Raw genomic sequence first — 16809 nt, 5'->3', positions numbered from 1 at the left:
GGAGAGAGAGAGAGAGGTGGAGAGAGAGAGAGAGAAGGGGGGAGGGAGGGGAGAGAGAGAGAGAGAGAGAGAGAGAGAGAGAGAGAGAGAGAGAGAGAGAAAGGGGGGAGGGAGGGGGAGAGAGAGAGAGAGAGAGAGAGAGAGAGAAGGGGGGAGGGAGGGGGAGCGTGTGAAGAAACGCTGACGTGGTCCCCCCGCGCCCCCCGTGCTTCCTCTTCCTGTTTCCTCTCATTCTGACTGAAGCGTTTCGGGAGGCACTGTGGGCCTCGGGGGCAACATCGCGGCACTAAAACATAAAGGCTGCATCCCAAATCCTGCACTACGCACTACCCACTGTCATTCTGTGTACGGCAGCTCGGTGTGACTAAGACGACAGAAAAAATGATTTAAAATGTAAAGCCATGCATTGATTTTAACCACATTCCTCTAAGCATAGTTAAAGGTAATGCTTGCGTTTAAATTGTTCAAATCTTTCGCCCTAGTGCACAATGCACTGTGGGATACGCATGCCAGCCTAGTGTCCTGTGCGCTCACACTTTGATATTTCACTGAAAGTAGTGTTGGATCCGGGTAGCTTTAGCATACTCTTTCATACAGCTATAGTTTCATACTAATACCAGTACATACATACTAACACTATTTTGACATCCTAAGTGGTGAGGTAGTATGCGATTTCAAACACAGCCAATGAGATGGGGATTCCTCCCCAGGGCCTGGCTGAGATTCAGATTGATTCATGAAACTTTTTTTTCATCGGGCCTGGAGTTTTTGAACCGTGCCAACTGATTCTGAAGGTTTACCGTGTTTGTTTTATTTGACCCAGGCCTGTCCCGGTTCTAGCCCGGGTCTCTCCTCACTGACCGGGGTGGTGTTTTTGGGGGTGTTTTGTCAGATTGAGAACCTGCTGATCAGCCACCAGGGGACGGTGAAGCTGTGTGACTTCGGCAGCTCCACCACGATCGTGCACTACCCCGACTACAGCTGGTCGGCCCAGAAACGCTCCATGGTGGAGGATGAGGTGAGCGCTCTCACCGCCTCCTCCTCCTGCGCTCCACGTCGCGCGACTGCCCCGCTCCGAAATGATGCAGTGAAATGGAATGTGTTCGAAATGAAAATGTTCCTTCCCTGAACCCGGTTCTCACTTTACATTTAAAAAAAATCACAAACAAGACACAATTTTTGATACCTTAATCACATTTTCTTTGCAATCAATGAACTTGAACTACTCGATTCTTCTCTTGTTTCTGGAATGTGTAGTTCTTATACCATGAAACACCAAACTTTACATTGCAACAGTTCAGTATTGCAATTATTCAATAAATAAATTAAATGTATTAAATCTTTGCAGATCTTATCCAGAGTAACTTAAAGATAGCATTTATTACTGTTTTTGTCATGCAAAGCATTTATTCAGCTGTATATTTCACAGAAGAAATTCAGGTTGAGTACAGGGGTTGGGTGAAACCGATGCTGTTCATCTTGTGTGTGTGATTGGATTGGTTGGCTGGTTCGTGTCGCCAGGTCGGCAGCTGGTCTCTGAGCGTGCTCTGAGTAAGTCATTAATCAAGTCATTCAGGGCGGCCATTTCCTGAGTCGGCGACGGCTAATCGAATCTGACCCTGCCGCTACGCTTCTGATGGTCTGGCCCTAGTCAATTAACCACACTGCCATTCGTTAGAGGAGGAAGTTGTCATAGATGACCAGGTTGCTCATGGTTGGCTTGAGGATTTGATGCAGAAACTCAACAGTGCATGGGTTTTCAGTGCCTGATTGTGTTCAGGTCCTGTTATATCACAGGGAATCAAATATTATTTGTGAAAAATGAAAAACATACGACATTAGCGCAGGAGGTAAGAGCAGGCGTCTCGCAGTGAGAAGGTTGCCAGTTCGATCCCTGCACTTGAAGTGTGCCAAAGCAAGACCTGACTAGACAGAATCTGACACCATGTCAGCCCTGACCCTCATTAGTCTCAGGGTGGTTCATGAAGAAATCAGTGTTTTTGTGAAATAAAATATCTCTTTCTGTGCTTAATGTGTTTATTTGTTGAATATGTTAATTGTGCAGCCCATTTACTAGTCCAATCGATACCTGTGAATATAGTGCTCCTCACTCCTGGTCCTGGAGAGCCGGAGGCTTTGTTGTTACTCAGCACTTAACTGTGTAATTAACTGCTTCAATTGATCAATTTACCTCACTTGGTTTCTTGGGTCTGAATTGGTTGCTGATATTACTTTGAAAACCAAAACCAGCACACCCTGCGGCTCTCCAGGACCAGGACATGTAGTTTGGTAGATCTGTGTTCATAACTCACGTTTAATGTTGGCCTTTGACTTTAGTCCAACCTAACCCAGTTCTACCCAACCTAACCCATTTCGACCCAACCTAACCCAACCTGACCAAGCCTAACCCAACCTAACCCAGTTCAGGATGGTGTTCTCCTAATGTACCCTGTGGTGTATGAGATAAGCATCACTGGGTTTGGTCTGTAGGTGTGGGTATACGTATGGGGCTTACGCGAATAGGGAGCGTATGTGCACAGTGTATGTGGGTTTAAGGGGATGTGGTTTAATGAATGATCTGGTTTCGGTAACATCACGCTTTCCTCCCCCTCCTCTTCCTCGCAGATCACGAGGAACACTACGCCTGCCTACAGGACCCCAGAGATGATAGATCTGTACTCAAACTTCCCCATCAACGAAAAGCAGGACATCTGGGTGAGTCAAATGTATCAAATGTAATGTAATGTAATGTAATCAAGATTACCGCCCAACGCGCTCCACGATCAACCTGGGTTAGCGTCACCTTTTTTTTTCCACTCTTACACATCATCGTTTAATGTCATGAAGGTTTCTTTTTCGGCCTAGTTGTTAACTTGATTGACAGAAAAAAAATTATCTTGCCAGCAGGCCTGTTCCGTCGACCCGCCAGGTATTCAGCTACCTGGTTCTTACACTGAAAGGGTCATGGCTATCTGGTGTGTCTATAGAACCTGTGCTATTAATTAACTGTGCTACACCCTTCAATGACATCATACACACTCTTTCATTCTGTTAATTTACTGTCTGTGCTGCACCCTTTTATGACTTCACAAACATTCTTACATTCTGTTTATGTACAGTACTGTGGTGCACCCTTCTATGACAATATAAACATTCTTACATTCTGCTACAGTTCTGTTCTGTATTATTGCACTGGAGCCTCCTACAGATAATAAGCAGTGAGTGTAGAGTGTGAGTGTGGAATCCTCCTTTATCCGTCTGTGTCTGCGTCCGTGTGTCTGTAGGCCCTGGGATGTATCCTGTTCCTGCTCTGCTTTAAGCAGCACCCTTTTGAGGAGGGAGCCAAGCTGCAGATCGTTAACGGGAAGTACATCATCCCGCAGAACGACAGCAAATACACCGTCTTTCACGACCTCATCCGTGAGTCCACTCTCCCTCCCGTACCCGCCGAATGTGTCAATCTGTGGGGTTAAAGGTCGGTGTGTCAGTCTGTGGGGTTAGAGGTCGCAGTGTCAGTCTGTGGGGTTAGAGGTGACTGTGTCGTTTCTGTTTGCCCGTCTCAGGGTCCATGCTGAAGGTGAACCCAGAGGAACGTCTGTCCATCACCGAACTGGTCAACCAGCTGCAGGAGATCGCTGCTGCCCGGAACGTCCACCCCAAATCTCCCATCACCGAGGTAACCGCTCCCCCTCAGCGTATCTGTATTTATAGCCGTGGTCTTAAACTGCTAATCTCGCTTCAAAGAAAAACAGGAAGCCTTGTTCTCAAACTCCGCTTTTGAAGGTAAATATAATTCACACAGTAGCTAAACTGTTTGTTGCTTTGGTCATAACGGGGGTGTTTATCTTTAAAGAAGCCTATTTGAAGCTTCTATAGACCCCGGTTTAGACCAAAGCCACAGAAACCCTGGCCAGAGGAGGTGGGGAAAAGTAATAAATTATAAATTAGTGTTTACTCGATTAGATCAACTGTGCACACTTTCTAACTGTGGGTTAAAAATCTTAATCTCCAAACTGCAAACACCCTTCAGATAATTTACTTTAAAAAATATATATAATAATAAAAGAAGCAGGCGTTCATTTAATTTTAAATGGAATAGAGTGAATCATTACTTTGGAGTTGATGCAGAATTAGCGTAGCATAGCTTTGCTCTGGTCAGTGTGTGGCCGGGCCCTGCCTCTAAGTCAGTGGTCTCAAACTCGGTGCCATGAAAGGCCGCGTGTGCGCGCTGGTTCTTACCCCAGCCTCAGATCTTGATTATAAAATCAGTTCAATTACTTGCTGATCATTGGCTGTAGGTTTGGACATAGTGGTGTATATACAGTGAAATGTGTTATTATGAAATAACAACTGTTGCTCATATTCAGTGCTTTAATGCAGTTGGAAGCATAAGGCTGAATGAGTTAAGGCAGCATTAATTGGTCGGAATGAAAGCCTGCGTACACAGCCCTCCGTGGCAGCTGGTTTGGGGAGCACTGCTCTCAGGTCCTGGTTTTGGTGTGCCTCTCTGAGACGTTTTGGAGGGGGGCGGCGGGTGAGGAACGGGCCTGTCAGTGGGGTTTAAGCAGCTGAGGCCCCGACTAAGGCCGGGCCGGGCTTTGGGTCAGCGTGGAGGTCACTTTCCCCTCCCGTAGTACAGGAGATTACGCTCCCATCTGCTGCCGTTAGCCGTTAGCCGTTAGCAGAGAGCTTCCGGTCCTTTGTCCCTTGTTTTTGCGGGAATAGGAGAGACTCGGGCCTGATCAGAACTGCTGCAGCAGACCCAACCAGACGGTCATTTCATTAAATGAAATGAAATTTTAAAAACTCAGTCTACATCAAAACGTCAGTTAATTAAAATTACCGTCATGGCCGAGCTGTTGGAGGATTTGTCTTCAGACTCGACATAGATTTGACGTGTTACATCCGAGAGACCACATTTTAATGAAATTAGTGTTGGAAATTGTGAATGAGAATTTATTCTCATCTGACCGTCCCGCATAAATAACGGTATTACTGTACTACATGATAACCGTCAATATACAGAAAAAAAAGAATTCTGTGGGAAAGCAACATCTGATCAGTTTTTGATTCCTGATAATTTTCAAGAAAATTTTTTTTTACAAACCAAAACATGCAGTCATAATGAAAAATGAAATGACATTCACAATGGTGGTGGTTTTTTTCCTCTGTAAAACTGAACTTGTATCAAGGGGTTTTACGAGCTGTAACCCCCCCCCCCCCCCCGTACCTTACCCTCGACTGGGGACCTCGAGAAATAAACATCCTCTTTGGAAACGATGCGATCCCGCCTCATCCATGCAAATGTGGGGGTGCTCTGAGGAGCCATTCACCCCCAGCCCCGAACCCCAAAGCACCCCGCCCTCCCCCGGGGACACAAAGCCGAGCCCTGTCTCCGCCTGTCTGAGGCGCCATCTCTGACCTCACGGCGGGCGAGCTCATGCCATCGCGGCTGGGGGGGCGGGGCTCTCCAGCACTGACTCACGCACGTGGCCCCGCCCCTTTGGGACAGCCTCTCTCTGACAGGTTGTGAGGAGCAGGAGGAGGAGCAGGAGGCAGTGTTGTGGTAGTGGGGGGGGGGGGGGGGGGTTGGTTTGGTACCGTATTGCTCGGGCTGCCAGCTCTACACCAGCTGGATCTGGGTTAAGCTGGAGGGTTTGTGGCTACGCTAAGGAGCTTAACCCCCCCCCCCCCCCCTACACTACCCCCCCCTCCAGGAGGGGAGGGAGGACACAGACAGGTCTGTGTGGAGGAGTCACCGTCGTGACCGCTCAGTTACCGGAACGTTCTCAGAGAGGAACGCCAGTGCACCAGCTTCAGTCAGACCAGTGATGTAGATAGACAGGGCAGTGCTCTCTCTCTCTCTCTCTGTCTCTGTCTCTGCCTCTCCCTCTCTCCCTCTCTCCCTCTCTCCTCTGTGTGTTTATGATGAGTGTGCTCAGTGTGTACTGCTGGAAGGCTGCTTATGACGGATATGAATCCCTACAGCTGCTGGAACAGAACGGGGGATTCGGGAATAACGGTGCCCCCAGAGGGTCCCTCAGCACCACCCAGCCCCCCCCGCAGATCAACAACATCCACAACGCAGGTAAGACCCCCCCCCCCCCCAAACCAGATCAACAACATCCACAATGCAGGTAAGACCCCCCTGCAGATCAACAACATCCACAAGCTAGTGTTGGCTTTCCCTTGGGTCTTGTGTGGAATTGTGTTTTCTTACATATGGGGTAAAATGTTTTTATTTATTTTATAACTGGTGAAATTATGACGTTTTCTCCTTCAGAGGCCAGTCCATGGTGCTGGACAGAGTCGGTTCGTGGTGCTAACTCTCTCGCCCTCTGTAGCAGAAAGGCAGGGGAGACCCTCAATGCTCCCAAACTAACCCTGTTTGGCATGGAGGTGCTCCAGTGTTTTATTTTTAGGGTTGTCCCGAAGACCCTATAAAGCGGGAAGAAGCTGTGCAGGTTCAGACGGAATCTTAGTCCAATGGGAGCATGTTTGTGCTTGAAAGTGAACCTTGGGATTTAGATATCTGATACAGGAGGTTTCGTAGACATTGTTCTTTGTGCTGTGTTATGGATTAAGCAGCCTCTTGCCTCCAATTAAAATGGAAGATGGATCTCCTACGAACACCCCCTTAACCCCCTGCTGTCTAGCAACCTGGACTTGTGTTGGTAAGGAGCCTATTGGATGCAAAATACTTTTTTTGGAGTGCAGGTTGCCAGGTCTGGCTGTAACAAGATATTTTTCTTTGTGTTCTGTGATGGGTTCTAATGAGGGGGACTTCATTTAGCATCTGTGGTCTTAAGAGGATTTTTCCGCTGCTGTCTGTTGAAATCTGGCAACCTGTGATGAAATTCCGGCCCTCCCCCCGTCCTCTTGAGGGGCAGACCTGCTTTAGCTTCTGCTCGTGGACACGGGTTTGAGCTCAGAGTTGGGGGTTCACTGTCAGCGGCCTGTCCAGGAACAAGAAGCACCCCCACCCCTTTCAGTCTGAGATGTGGCGCTCAGGAGAACCTCTTTCCTTTTCACCCCCTCCCTCCTGGGGAATATGAGGCAAAGGTCAACTTGGCATTGTGATTAATCCTCCCTCCCCCATGTCTACGACTGGGCAGTATGTATGTGAAGAATTCTTCACTTTGCATTGAAATCTGTGCACTGGGGATTTGGCTTTTTGAACAAGATGGTTTTTTTAGAAATGTCAAAGTTAAAAATGCGATTCCCGGTTTTCCTGAATCTCAGTCTCAATGCTGTGTGTCTCCTGGCAGGTCTCTATGGCGACCCAGACCCGTCCATGGCGGGCGGCTTCCTGGACATCCTGAAAGGCGGAACGGAGCGATTCCTGACCAACATCAAGGACACCTCGTCCAAGGTGATCCAGTCGGTCGCCAGGTGAGTCACCTGAGCTGATGGGGTGGGGGGTTGCCAGGTTACAGAGGAGAGGGCTTAAAGATGGCAGAGCGAAGTAGAGTGAGGAATTTACTTCTGTTGAATCGGCTGAGTTTGCTTGTGGTTTTTCCAGCAGCATACGTAGCTCTGGCAGTTTTGAAGTGCATTACATTAGTTAATTATCTGATGCTTTTATCCAAAGTAACTTACTGTTGATGAGACTAAGCAGGGGCCAAATGCTCCTGGTGCAGTGTGGGGTTAAGGGCCCAACAGCTGCACTGATCTTATTGCGGTTACACTGGGGATTGAACCACCAACCTTCTGGGTCCCAGTCATGCACCTTGGCCTCGAGGCTACAGGCTGCCCCACATTATGAGATCTATTCCTTAATAAAAAGGGCGTTTTTGTTGCCCTGGAAACAGCATGAATTCTGCCTCATTGTGAGTGTTCGCGGGGTCACTGTGGGGTCACTGTGGGGTCACTGCGGGGTCACTGCGGGGTCACTGCTCTAGTGCTAAAGCTGCAGTGTGTAGCTGCTTGCACGCCCGCCTCTCTCTCCAGAGTCCTGAGCCAGCTTGCTGCAGTCAAAGGAGCTCTCTCTGCTCCCCCCAGCTTTTAACCTGGCGGACCTGGGGCCTGTTCTATGGGTCGGGCCTGGATTCAAATGCTATTTGTCTTGGATTCAAATACTTTCCTGTGCTCTATTCATCTTGCCTGGTGCATTCGAGCCTGCTAGGAGGAGCAGATTGGTGGGGTTCACACTTTTGGGATCATTTTATTTGTTCCAAAAGACCAGGCAAGATGAGTCAAATGCAGAAAAGTATATGAATCCAAAAGGAATACTATTTGAACCCAGATCTGGAACCTGGGGGTCCATGAAAGACAAGACAGGGCAGCACTGAGCCCCAGGACTGTTGGGATCTTGGCAAGGCTTTGAATGTCACTGAACAGAGATTCCACCTCCTTCGGGAATTCTGCAGGAGGGATACCACACCGTCGTAAACCGGAAAGCCAATAAAATCCCACCTCGAGGTTTCAATTTCTATAAAATGTAATCCTGAAAGAGAGTATTTACGATCAATAGTGAAGCTGGTGCCCCTCCCTCAACCCGCACCCCCCACCCCCCACCCCCCTGCCCCGACATCTTGTGTGGTTTATCAGTTTATAATTTGCCCATTTTGTTTTTTTTGTTCTGTTGTGTGTTTTGTCTTTTTTATTTATTTATTTATTTTTATTTCTCCACATCACCTGCCCTCCCTCTCATTGGTCCCATAACCGCGTCCCTGGCAGCCCCAGGTAAATATGGTCGCCATGGCGCCCGTGTGTGTCCGTGTGTCTGCCGTGCTCAGTGTGTCTTTAATCACGGCTTGCTGGCCTCACTCACGGCGTTCCCCATCCCCCCGGAGAGAGACTAGACCTCATCCCATACCGCACTAAAACCAGCCCTGTCTGTCCGTTTCCTGCTGTGTCCGTCGCTCTCAAGAGTCTCCTGGTGTGCGCTGAGTCAGACTGTTGGTGAGGCTCTTTGTGTCGAGCCGCAGGAAGTGAGCAGGAAGTGTGTGCGCTATCTGTCCCCCCCCCCCGTTTCTCACACTCACGCTCCCAATCATCGCCATGACTGCTTCCTGTTTCTCCAACGCTGATGTGACATTTATGTTTTGCTGGAAAATCACCTGAAACTACTCTGTCTTTATCTCTCTCTTCCTTTCTCTCTCTGTCTCCCTTTCTTTCTCTCCCTCTCCCTCTCCATCTCAGTCTCTCGCTCTCTGTCTTTCTCTCTCTCTCTCTCTCTCTCTCTCTCTCTCTCTCTCTCTGTCTTTCAGTTTTTGCAGTGTGATACTCCTCTCTATACACTGATGAACATAAACATATGATTGTGTGTTTGTTTTAAGGCAGCACACTTAATGTCATTTTAGAGGTGTGAGTTTGGCAGATAAGACCAGCTCAGGCTTCACTTGGACATTATCGAAGGTCTCCATCAGGATTGGGAAATCATGTTCCTGGAGGACCATACGCTGGGTTTTGTTTCCATCAATTAACCTTAATTCATTTAGCTAATTTGCTCAATTAAAGCCACTGACTCATAGATTAGATCACAGTAAGACATTTCATACAGGGGCACAAGAACTCTAAAGCGTTCATTCATGAGCCTATCAATATATTTAGCTAAAAAGTCAGATCACGAATAATGGGCTTTATTTAATCGTTTAGATTATCGTTTGCCATCGGGGGTTGACATGGAAACGGTCCTCCTTGCCTACTCTTGGCTGCGTTGTGCTGTGTTATTTTCAGTTGTGTGTGTTCGGCTGAATTGCAGTCAGTCTGCTCACAGTGATGTGTGGGTGTTCGTTAGGAAAATCAGGGGTAATTAGTGCATCTCCTCGGACTTCAGTCAACACCAGCTGAGCTGCAGCCAGAACTCACTCTGGCAGTGTGGTTACAGGTTATTAGAGCGTTGTGGAAACATTTTGACAGCGCTCTGTTATTGTGTTGTAGCAGTGTGGTTGAGAGAGCGTTGTGGAGATGTTCTGATGGCACTGTTATTGTGTTTTAACGGTATGAATACAGGGTGGTTGTGAGAGCGCTCTGTTTTTGTGCTGTAGCAAGGTGATTGTGAGAGCGTTGTGTAAGCGCTAGCTGTGTAGTTATAGAAAGGTTGTGAGAGCGTTGTGGAAACGTTGTGTTGGCACTCTGTTCTGTTCTGTTGTGTTGTGGTAGTGTGAATACTGAGTGGTTGTGAGAGCGTTGTGGAAACGTTGTGTTGGCACTCTGTTCTGTTCTATTGTGTTGTGGTAGTGTGAATACTGGGTGGTTGTGAGAGCGCTGTGGAAACGTTGTGTTGGCGCTCTGTTCTGTGTCTGTGTTCTGTTGTAACAGCGCTATTATTGCGCTCGCAGCCCAGCTGCAGACGGAGCCGGTTGGATCTCAGAAATGTTTTTTTGGGAGCCGTTTCCCCTTTTCACAGAGCAGGGAACCCTTCCAGAATCCACACAACAGTGCCTGTGGCAGGGAGAATGACCCCTCTGTCTCACCCCGTCTCTGAGTCTGAGTTCTGTTCTCCTCCCCTCTTCAGCTACGCCAAAGGAGACCTGGACATCTCCTACATCACCTCCCGAATCGCAGGTGGGTCTCCCCACATCCCCTCTCTCATCAAATGACATACGCACCAGAATACTGCAGTAACATGTTTTATCGAGATCAGAAAAGCTGTTTCAGCACTTCACAATACAAATAGGCAAATGTCCCCATATTTACAGTGCATTCCAATATATTCCATTACTGTTATGAGTGTTTTTTTCTCTCTCTCGCATTTTCCATTTCCTGACAGATTTATAGCTTCTTTTATTTTGTCCACTTTGTAATTCTGTTGTGCGGGTCTGCATTGGGTGACATTTGTCTTACATTTTTACTGTACTTCCAAGAAGTGCTGTGTCAGCGGAGCCCTGGGTGACCCCAGAAGGTTCTGGAACATTCCTTTCACCCGCTCATCCTGTCATACGAGAGAGTACGGGGGGGAGGGGGTCCAGTGTGGGTTTTCAGCATTCCCGGTTTTCCCTCTCCCGTGCAGTCATGTCGTTCCCGGCGGAGGGGGTGGAGTCGGCGATTAAGAACAACATCGAGGACGTGCGTCTGTTCCTCGACTCGCGGCACGCTGGACACTACGCCGTTTACAACCTCTCCAAGCGCTCCTACCGGCCCTCACGCTTCCACAACCGGGTAAGTCATACTGCTCACCTGAGATCAGTTTAGTCTCTCAGCTCGCAATGGACCAGGCTGGGATGTGGCATGAGGGAACTGATCCAAGATCAGCTCTCTTACACTGAGACTGTTAATGGGCGTGGAATCAGTTTAGACTTCTTTCTCATAATGAACGAGGTTGGAATGTTGACAGGAAAAAGAGTATACTAGATGGACATACCTACAGATTTGTTTTTATTAATTTCTCTACACTACTGGGTGAATGTGCAAACTATACTGAATATGCCAACCAGGCCAGCTTTTTTCAATGAATATGAATAATCAGAACAGAATTCATGAGCACAGATAGGTACGTAACCCGTGTGGTTCTGCCTCAGGTGTCTGACTGTGGATGGCAGGCCAGGAGGGCGCCGAACCTGAGGAACCTCTACAGCATCTGTAAGAGCATGCACCAGTGGCTCAAGCAGGACCAGAAGAACATCTGCATCGTGCACTGCTTGGTGAGTCCCTGTCACTCCTCCATCCGCTTGGCCTCACTGCCCCCTGGTGGTGTGGAGGCAGTGCGGCAGCCTGTTTACAGAACTGGGACATGGAGATTGAAAAGCTGCTCCCTGCATGGGACATTTTTTTATTGATTTGCAAACCTCAAACGCCCCAGGAGAAAGGGAAAGCAAACGGATCAGTTAAGTCAAAGGAGATCAAAGGGCCAGATTAGTTTGTTTGGTTTTATTATGTGAAGCAATGCAACTGAAAATGGAAAAGTTGAAACTGAAACACAACTTTAAACTGAAAAAGAAAAAAAAGACATAAACAAGAACATTGAAATTAATTAATGTGTTCATAGTGTTTGATCAAATCTTGTGTTCAGTTGCTGAAATTGCAAACTAAGTTTTGGGCCTTTTTTGGTGTGGCGTGAGGTTCACAAGTTTTGAGGTGTTGAATGACAGTCCATGAATATCCTTCCTGTTAACAGCAGGTCTCGAAACAGAGAAACTGGAGAAACCTTTTATTTTACTGTCATACTTTCAACCCAGTCTTGAGTTACTTGAGATGATTTGGTAATAAAGACAAATTGTTTTACTCATCATAGAATTTGTATGCCTGAGGGGCGTTCCCTAGTCCCTGACGTGTCTGTGACCCCTGACCCCTGTCCCTCTCTGAGGGGCGTCCCTAGCCTGTCTGTGACCCCTGACCCCTATGCCTCTCTGAGGGGCGTTCCTGACCTGTCTGTGACCCCTGACCCCTGTGCCTCTCTGAGGGGCGTCCCTGACCTGCTGTTGCGTGCTCCTCAGGACGGGCGGGCGGTCTCCGCGGTAGCGGTTTGTTCCTTCCTGTGCTTCTGCCGGCTCTTCACCACGGCCGAGGCGGCGGTGTACATGTTCAGCATGAAGCGCTGCCCCCCCGGCATCTCCCCCTCACACAAGAGGTAGGTCCTCACTGCTGATTGGCCTGGTTAAAGGCTTCCTCTCAGCTAATCATAAACTGACAGTCACCGTTTCTGACCGCTGTGATATGCCGCTGCCATTGCGCCATCCGCCAGCATGTGACTACAAACATGGAGGAGCATTACACGGCGAACAGGGGCAAAGGATGTGGGTGCTCATCCATTGGTCCATTCAAGGCTGGAGACGGTTTCAGTGTAGACTGTAGTTTACGGAACAATTCCAGTTTGCGGAAGTTGATCATGCAATTATAAGATTGCAATTATGAGGTTCTCTATTACATTACATTATTACATTATTGGCATTTGGCAGACGCTCTTATCCAGAGCGACGTACAGTTAATTAGATTAAGCAGGAGACAATCCTCCCCTGGAGCAATGCAGGGTTAAGGGCCTGCATTGAACCACCGACCTTGTGTGTCCCAGTCATGTACCTTAACCACTACGCTACAGGCTGCCCATTATTAATGGAATTTGAATTCAATTGCAATTTGACACATAATTTGAAAGTAGCTATAAAAAAAGCATTTTCTATATATTTTTTGCAATTCTGTTTTGCTGATTGGTCGGTTGCAGGTATATTGAGTTAATACTGTTTGCTGATTGGTTGGTTGCAGGTACATTGAGTAAATACTGATTGCTGATTGGTTGGTTGCAGGTATATTGAGCACATGTTGATTTCTGATTGGTCGGGTGCAGGTATATTGAGTAAATACTGATTGCTGATTGGTCGGTTGCAGGTATATTGAGTAAATACTGATTGCTGATTGGTTGGTTGCAGGTATATTGAGTACATGTGCGACATGATGGCGGAGGAACCCATAATCCCCCACAGCAAGCCCATCCTGATCCGTGCCATCGCCATGACGCCCGTCCCGCTGTTCAACAAGCAGCGCAGTGGCTGCCGGCCGTTCTGCGAGGTGTACGTCGGAGACGAACGCGTCGCCACCACCTCACAGGAGTACGACCGGATGAAGTACGTCACGTGACGCCCTGTTCCCGCCTTCTGGAGCGCCGTTTCTGAGCCCAAAGTCACTTTACAGTGGCTTCAGAAAGTAGTCAGACAGAGATTTCAGTTTTTTATTTTTAATAAATTGCAAAACTCTCTAAAAACATGTCATTGACATAATGACGCTTCATTACTCCAAGTGGAACAGACATTTATGAATGGTTATTTAGGTTTATGTCAGGTGTCATGCAAGTATTATGCGTACAACCTTCAAATAAAGTGTTAGTCATTAAATAGTATTTGTTTTGGTTTCAAATACTTTTCTGTGCTCTATTGTTCTTGCCTGGGGCATTTCAGCCAGCAAGGGGGAACAGATGGATGAAGTTTTTATAATTTACTTTGTCCGAATACACCAGGCAAGCTGAGTCAAATGCAGAAAAGTATTTGAATCCGTTTGTTGTGTCACGAAACGTCTCGCATAAAGCAGGCATATGAACACGTTCACAGCTAAAGAAATGTTCTGAGATGAAATGACCCTTTAAGGAGCTCTGCCTCCTCTCCGCAGGGACTTTAAGATGGAGGACGGCCGGGCGGAGATCCCGCTGGGCGTCACGGTGCAGGGAGACGTGCTCATCGTCATCTACCACGCCCGCTCCACGCTGGGCGGCAGACTCCAGGCCAAGGTGGGCAGGACAAATCAAACGCGTTTAACAACACAAAGCGTAAAGGTCCCATATCTTACACCATTCCTGTGTTTTATTTTAGGTCCTGATATCCATAAGAATACAATGACCGTAAAGTTGTGACATCATAAAGTTATGGAAGTCCAGGCAGCTCGATAAAATGCACAGCTCTTATTACAGATTTTGTGGAATTCTTTGAGGACTGTTTTCTTACTTTCAAAGTGTTTTTATCGCACCTGCAACTCGTTTTCAATGTTTTTCATTATATGGGGCCTTCGGGTTTCTCTCTTCTTTTTGATGCCTCTCCAATTCCTGAACTTTTTATTTACTTTTACCCTTGTGTTCATTATTGTAGGTGCTGATTAGTTGGTATTGCGTGCAGACCGTGAAATGAAAGCTGAAATCTCAGACTGTAAATGTGTGTCCCTCTGTGTCGCTGTTCCTGTTCCACAGATGGCCTCCATGAAGATGTTCCAGATCCAGTTCCACACCGGCTTTGTTCCGAGGAACGCCACCTCCGTAAAGTTCGCAAAGTATGTACCGCCACCGGCCACGGAGCTGATCCTAGACCAGTTTCCCGTCCAGTACCGCTGGGGTGGTGTTTCAGGAAGCAGGATTACAAAGATAGCTGAATAACTGTGCTGAGTAAAACCTGGAACAGCTCTTTTTCAGTTCAGCCCATGTTCCGGAAGGTTTAGGGTTTTACAGCAAATTCGGCAATGACACAGGGCCCTGGTCTCTAAAACTGCGTTGCCTTCCACACAGGTATGACCTGGACGCCTGTGACATCCAGGAGAAGTACCCCGACCTGTTCCAGGTGAACCTGGAGGTGGAGGTGGAGCCTCGGGACCGGCCCGCCCACAAAGCCCCGCCCTGGGACAACTTCGCCACCAAAGGCCTCAATCCCAAGATCCTCTTCTCCAGCCGAGACGAGCAGCAGGAAATCCTCACCAAGTTCGGTTAGTTCATCCGCTCTTTCCAGCTAAAGCAGGGATCAGCAAGGTTCTCGAGGTCCGAGAACGGCTGGTTTTCGACGTTCCCTTCCCCAGCACACCCAGGGCAGGGAGAACCGCTCCTCCCAATTTCACCTCCTGAATGACACCTCCCCCACCACAGGTAAACCAGAGCTCCCCCGGCAACCAGGTTCCAGCACCTTCTATGAAGCAGAGTCGCCGCAGTCAGACCAGCCCGCTGAGGGGGGGTCCGCGGCCGAGGTGGAGTCGCCCCAGAGCACCGACACCGACACCAACGCCAACAACTTCTTCCAGACCCTGGACTGGGACGGTGAGCGGCACTGTGCTCTCCACAGACACAACATTGGCTACACAATCCCTTGCATTCCACAACCCCTACATCTGATTGACTTCACAATTCCTTCCATTCCACACCCCCTACGTCTGATTGGCTACACAATCCCTTCCATTCCGCAACCCCTACGTCTGATTGGCTACACAATCCCTTCCTACGTCTGATTGGCTACACAATCCCTTCTGTTCCACACCCCCCTACCTCTGATTGGCTACACCCCTTGACTCCTCAACCTCAAGTTTCCCCTGTGAATAGAGAATTCAGCTCTCAGTTGATCTGCCTGGTTCAGCAAAATCTGAATGCCCAACTCTCTGTCCCTCCCAGACGGTGGAGGGCGGCAGGATGTCCTGGAGGAGCAGGGCTGCAGGGAGGAGCAGGAGGAGCTGAGCGACCGGTCGGAGGGGGAGGAGTCGTACTCGGCCGGAGGGGCGCGGCAGAGCGAGGACAGCGAGCCGCCGTTCTCCCGCGAGCCCAGCGAGCCGCTCTTCGACACCGAGTTCCAGAACCTTCCGGCAGAGAGCCACTCCAGCGACAGCGTCGACCTGCTGGGGCTGAACTCTGACCCCGCCGACACGCCCGCCCCCGCCGCCGGGATGAAGGCCTCCTCCAGCAACAGCGACCTCCTCAACGACCTCTTCGCCCCTAGCCCCGCCCCAACCGCCAGCACCGATGACCTGATTGGTGGTGGGGTGGATGGGGACCTGTTCTTCAGCGCCCCCACCAGTGGTGGCCCCCCCACAGCTGCTGCAGCCTCCAAACGTAAGCAGCGTGCCGACCACCTTCATCCACCGGGGCGGTAGTGGTCAGGGAGCTCTAACTCATAGTTTGCATGTTTGAGTCCCAGGTCTGGCACAGCCATGAGTACTATTACTTTTCTCTGTTCAGTTTAGTTGATGAACATTTCGGTAAATGTGCCTGTTTAGCAAACGTGGCTAACAGTATTAAAGCTGTTTTAAACTGTTTTAAACTGTAGTTCACGAAATGACCAGCAGCATAAATTGATTGTATGTCCATGGTGAACGTTTCTCTGGACAACAGCACCCCCTAAATGTCTAAATGTCCATGTAAACCGCAGGTTGGATGTGTATTTTATAGGTTTGCTTCTTGTCTCTCTGAGCCTGTGAGTACTGACTGCCTGTACCTCCATCCTCAGCGAATGATTTGTTTGACCCGTTTGGGATGGGTTCTGGAGGTTCTGGAGGAGCGGGCTCGAGTCAGCAGGCCGGACCGGACCTGTTCGGAGACCTCCTCAGTGGAGAAGGCTCCGCCCCCAGCTTCCCGGCCCCGCCTCCCACCTCCAACTCTGGGTTCTTCAACCTCAGTGAGTTTCCTCCTCGCCT

General features: G+C 48.8%; 1 protein-coding gene across 1 annotated transcript in view; it reads left to right on the top strand.

Annotated features, from left to right (window-relative positions):
* Nucleotides 1-794: 794 nt before the first annotated feature.
* The window catches only part of LOC133120637 (cyclin-G-associated kinase-like), a gene marked incomplete at both ends in the record, with an annotated part of 16726 nt that continues 711 nt past the window's right edge, over nt 795-16809 (top strand). Inside the window, 17 exons of the mRNA XM_061230350.1 lie at nt 795-1018; nt 2626-2715; nt 3285-3420; nt 3564-3676; nt 5989-6088; nt 7269-7392; nt 10463-10512; nt 10958-11106; nt 11466-11588; nt 12381-12514; nt 13311-13505; nt 14044-14161; nt 14615-14694; nt 14927-15120; nt 15278-15445; nt 15794-16228; nt 16623-16790. Of these exons, the coding sequence (XP_061086334.1) occupies nt 795-1018; nt 2626-2715; nt 3285-3420; nt 3564-3676; nt 5989-6088; nt 7269-7392; nt 10463-10512; nt 10958-11106; nt 11466-11588; nt 12381-12514; nt 13311-13505; nt 14044-14161; nt 14615-14694; nt 14927-15120; nt 15278-15445; nt 15794-16228; nt 16623-16790 (2601 nt within the window). The remainder of the gene's footprint in view (nt 1019-2625; nt 2716-3284; nt 3421-3563; nt 3677-5988; nt 6089-7268; nt 7393-10462; nt 10513-10957; nt 11107-11465; nt 11589-12380; nt 12515-13310; nt 13506-14043; nt 14162-14614; nt 14695-14926; nt 15121-15277; nt 15446-15793; nt 16229-16622; nt 16791-16809) is intronic.

This window comes from Conger conger, unplaced genomic scaffold (genome assembly GCF_963514075.1).
Source record: "Conger conger unplaced genomic scaffold, fConCon1.1 SCAFFOLD_188, whole genome shotgun sequence".
NCBI classification, from domain to species: domain Eukaryota; kingdom Metazoa; phylum Chordata; class Actinopteri; order Anguilliformes; family Congridae; genus Conger; species Conger conger.
This window is presented reverse-complemented; position numbering and strand designations above follow the sequence as displayed.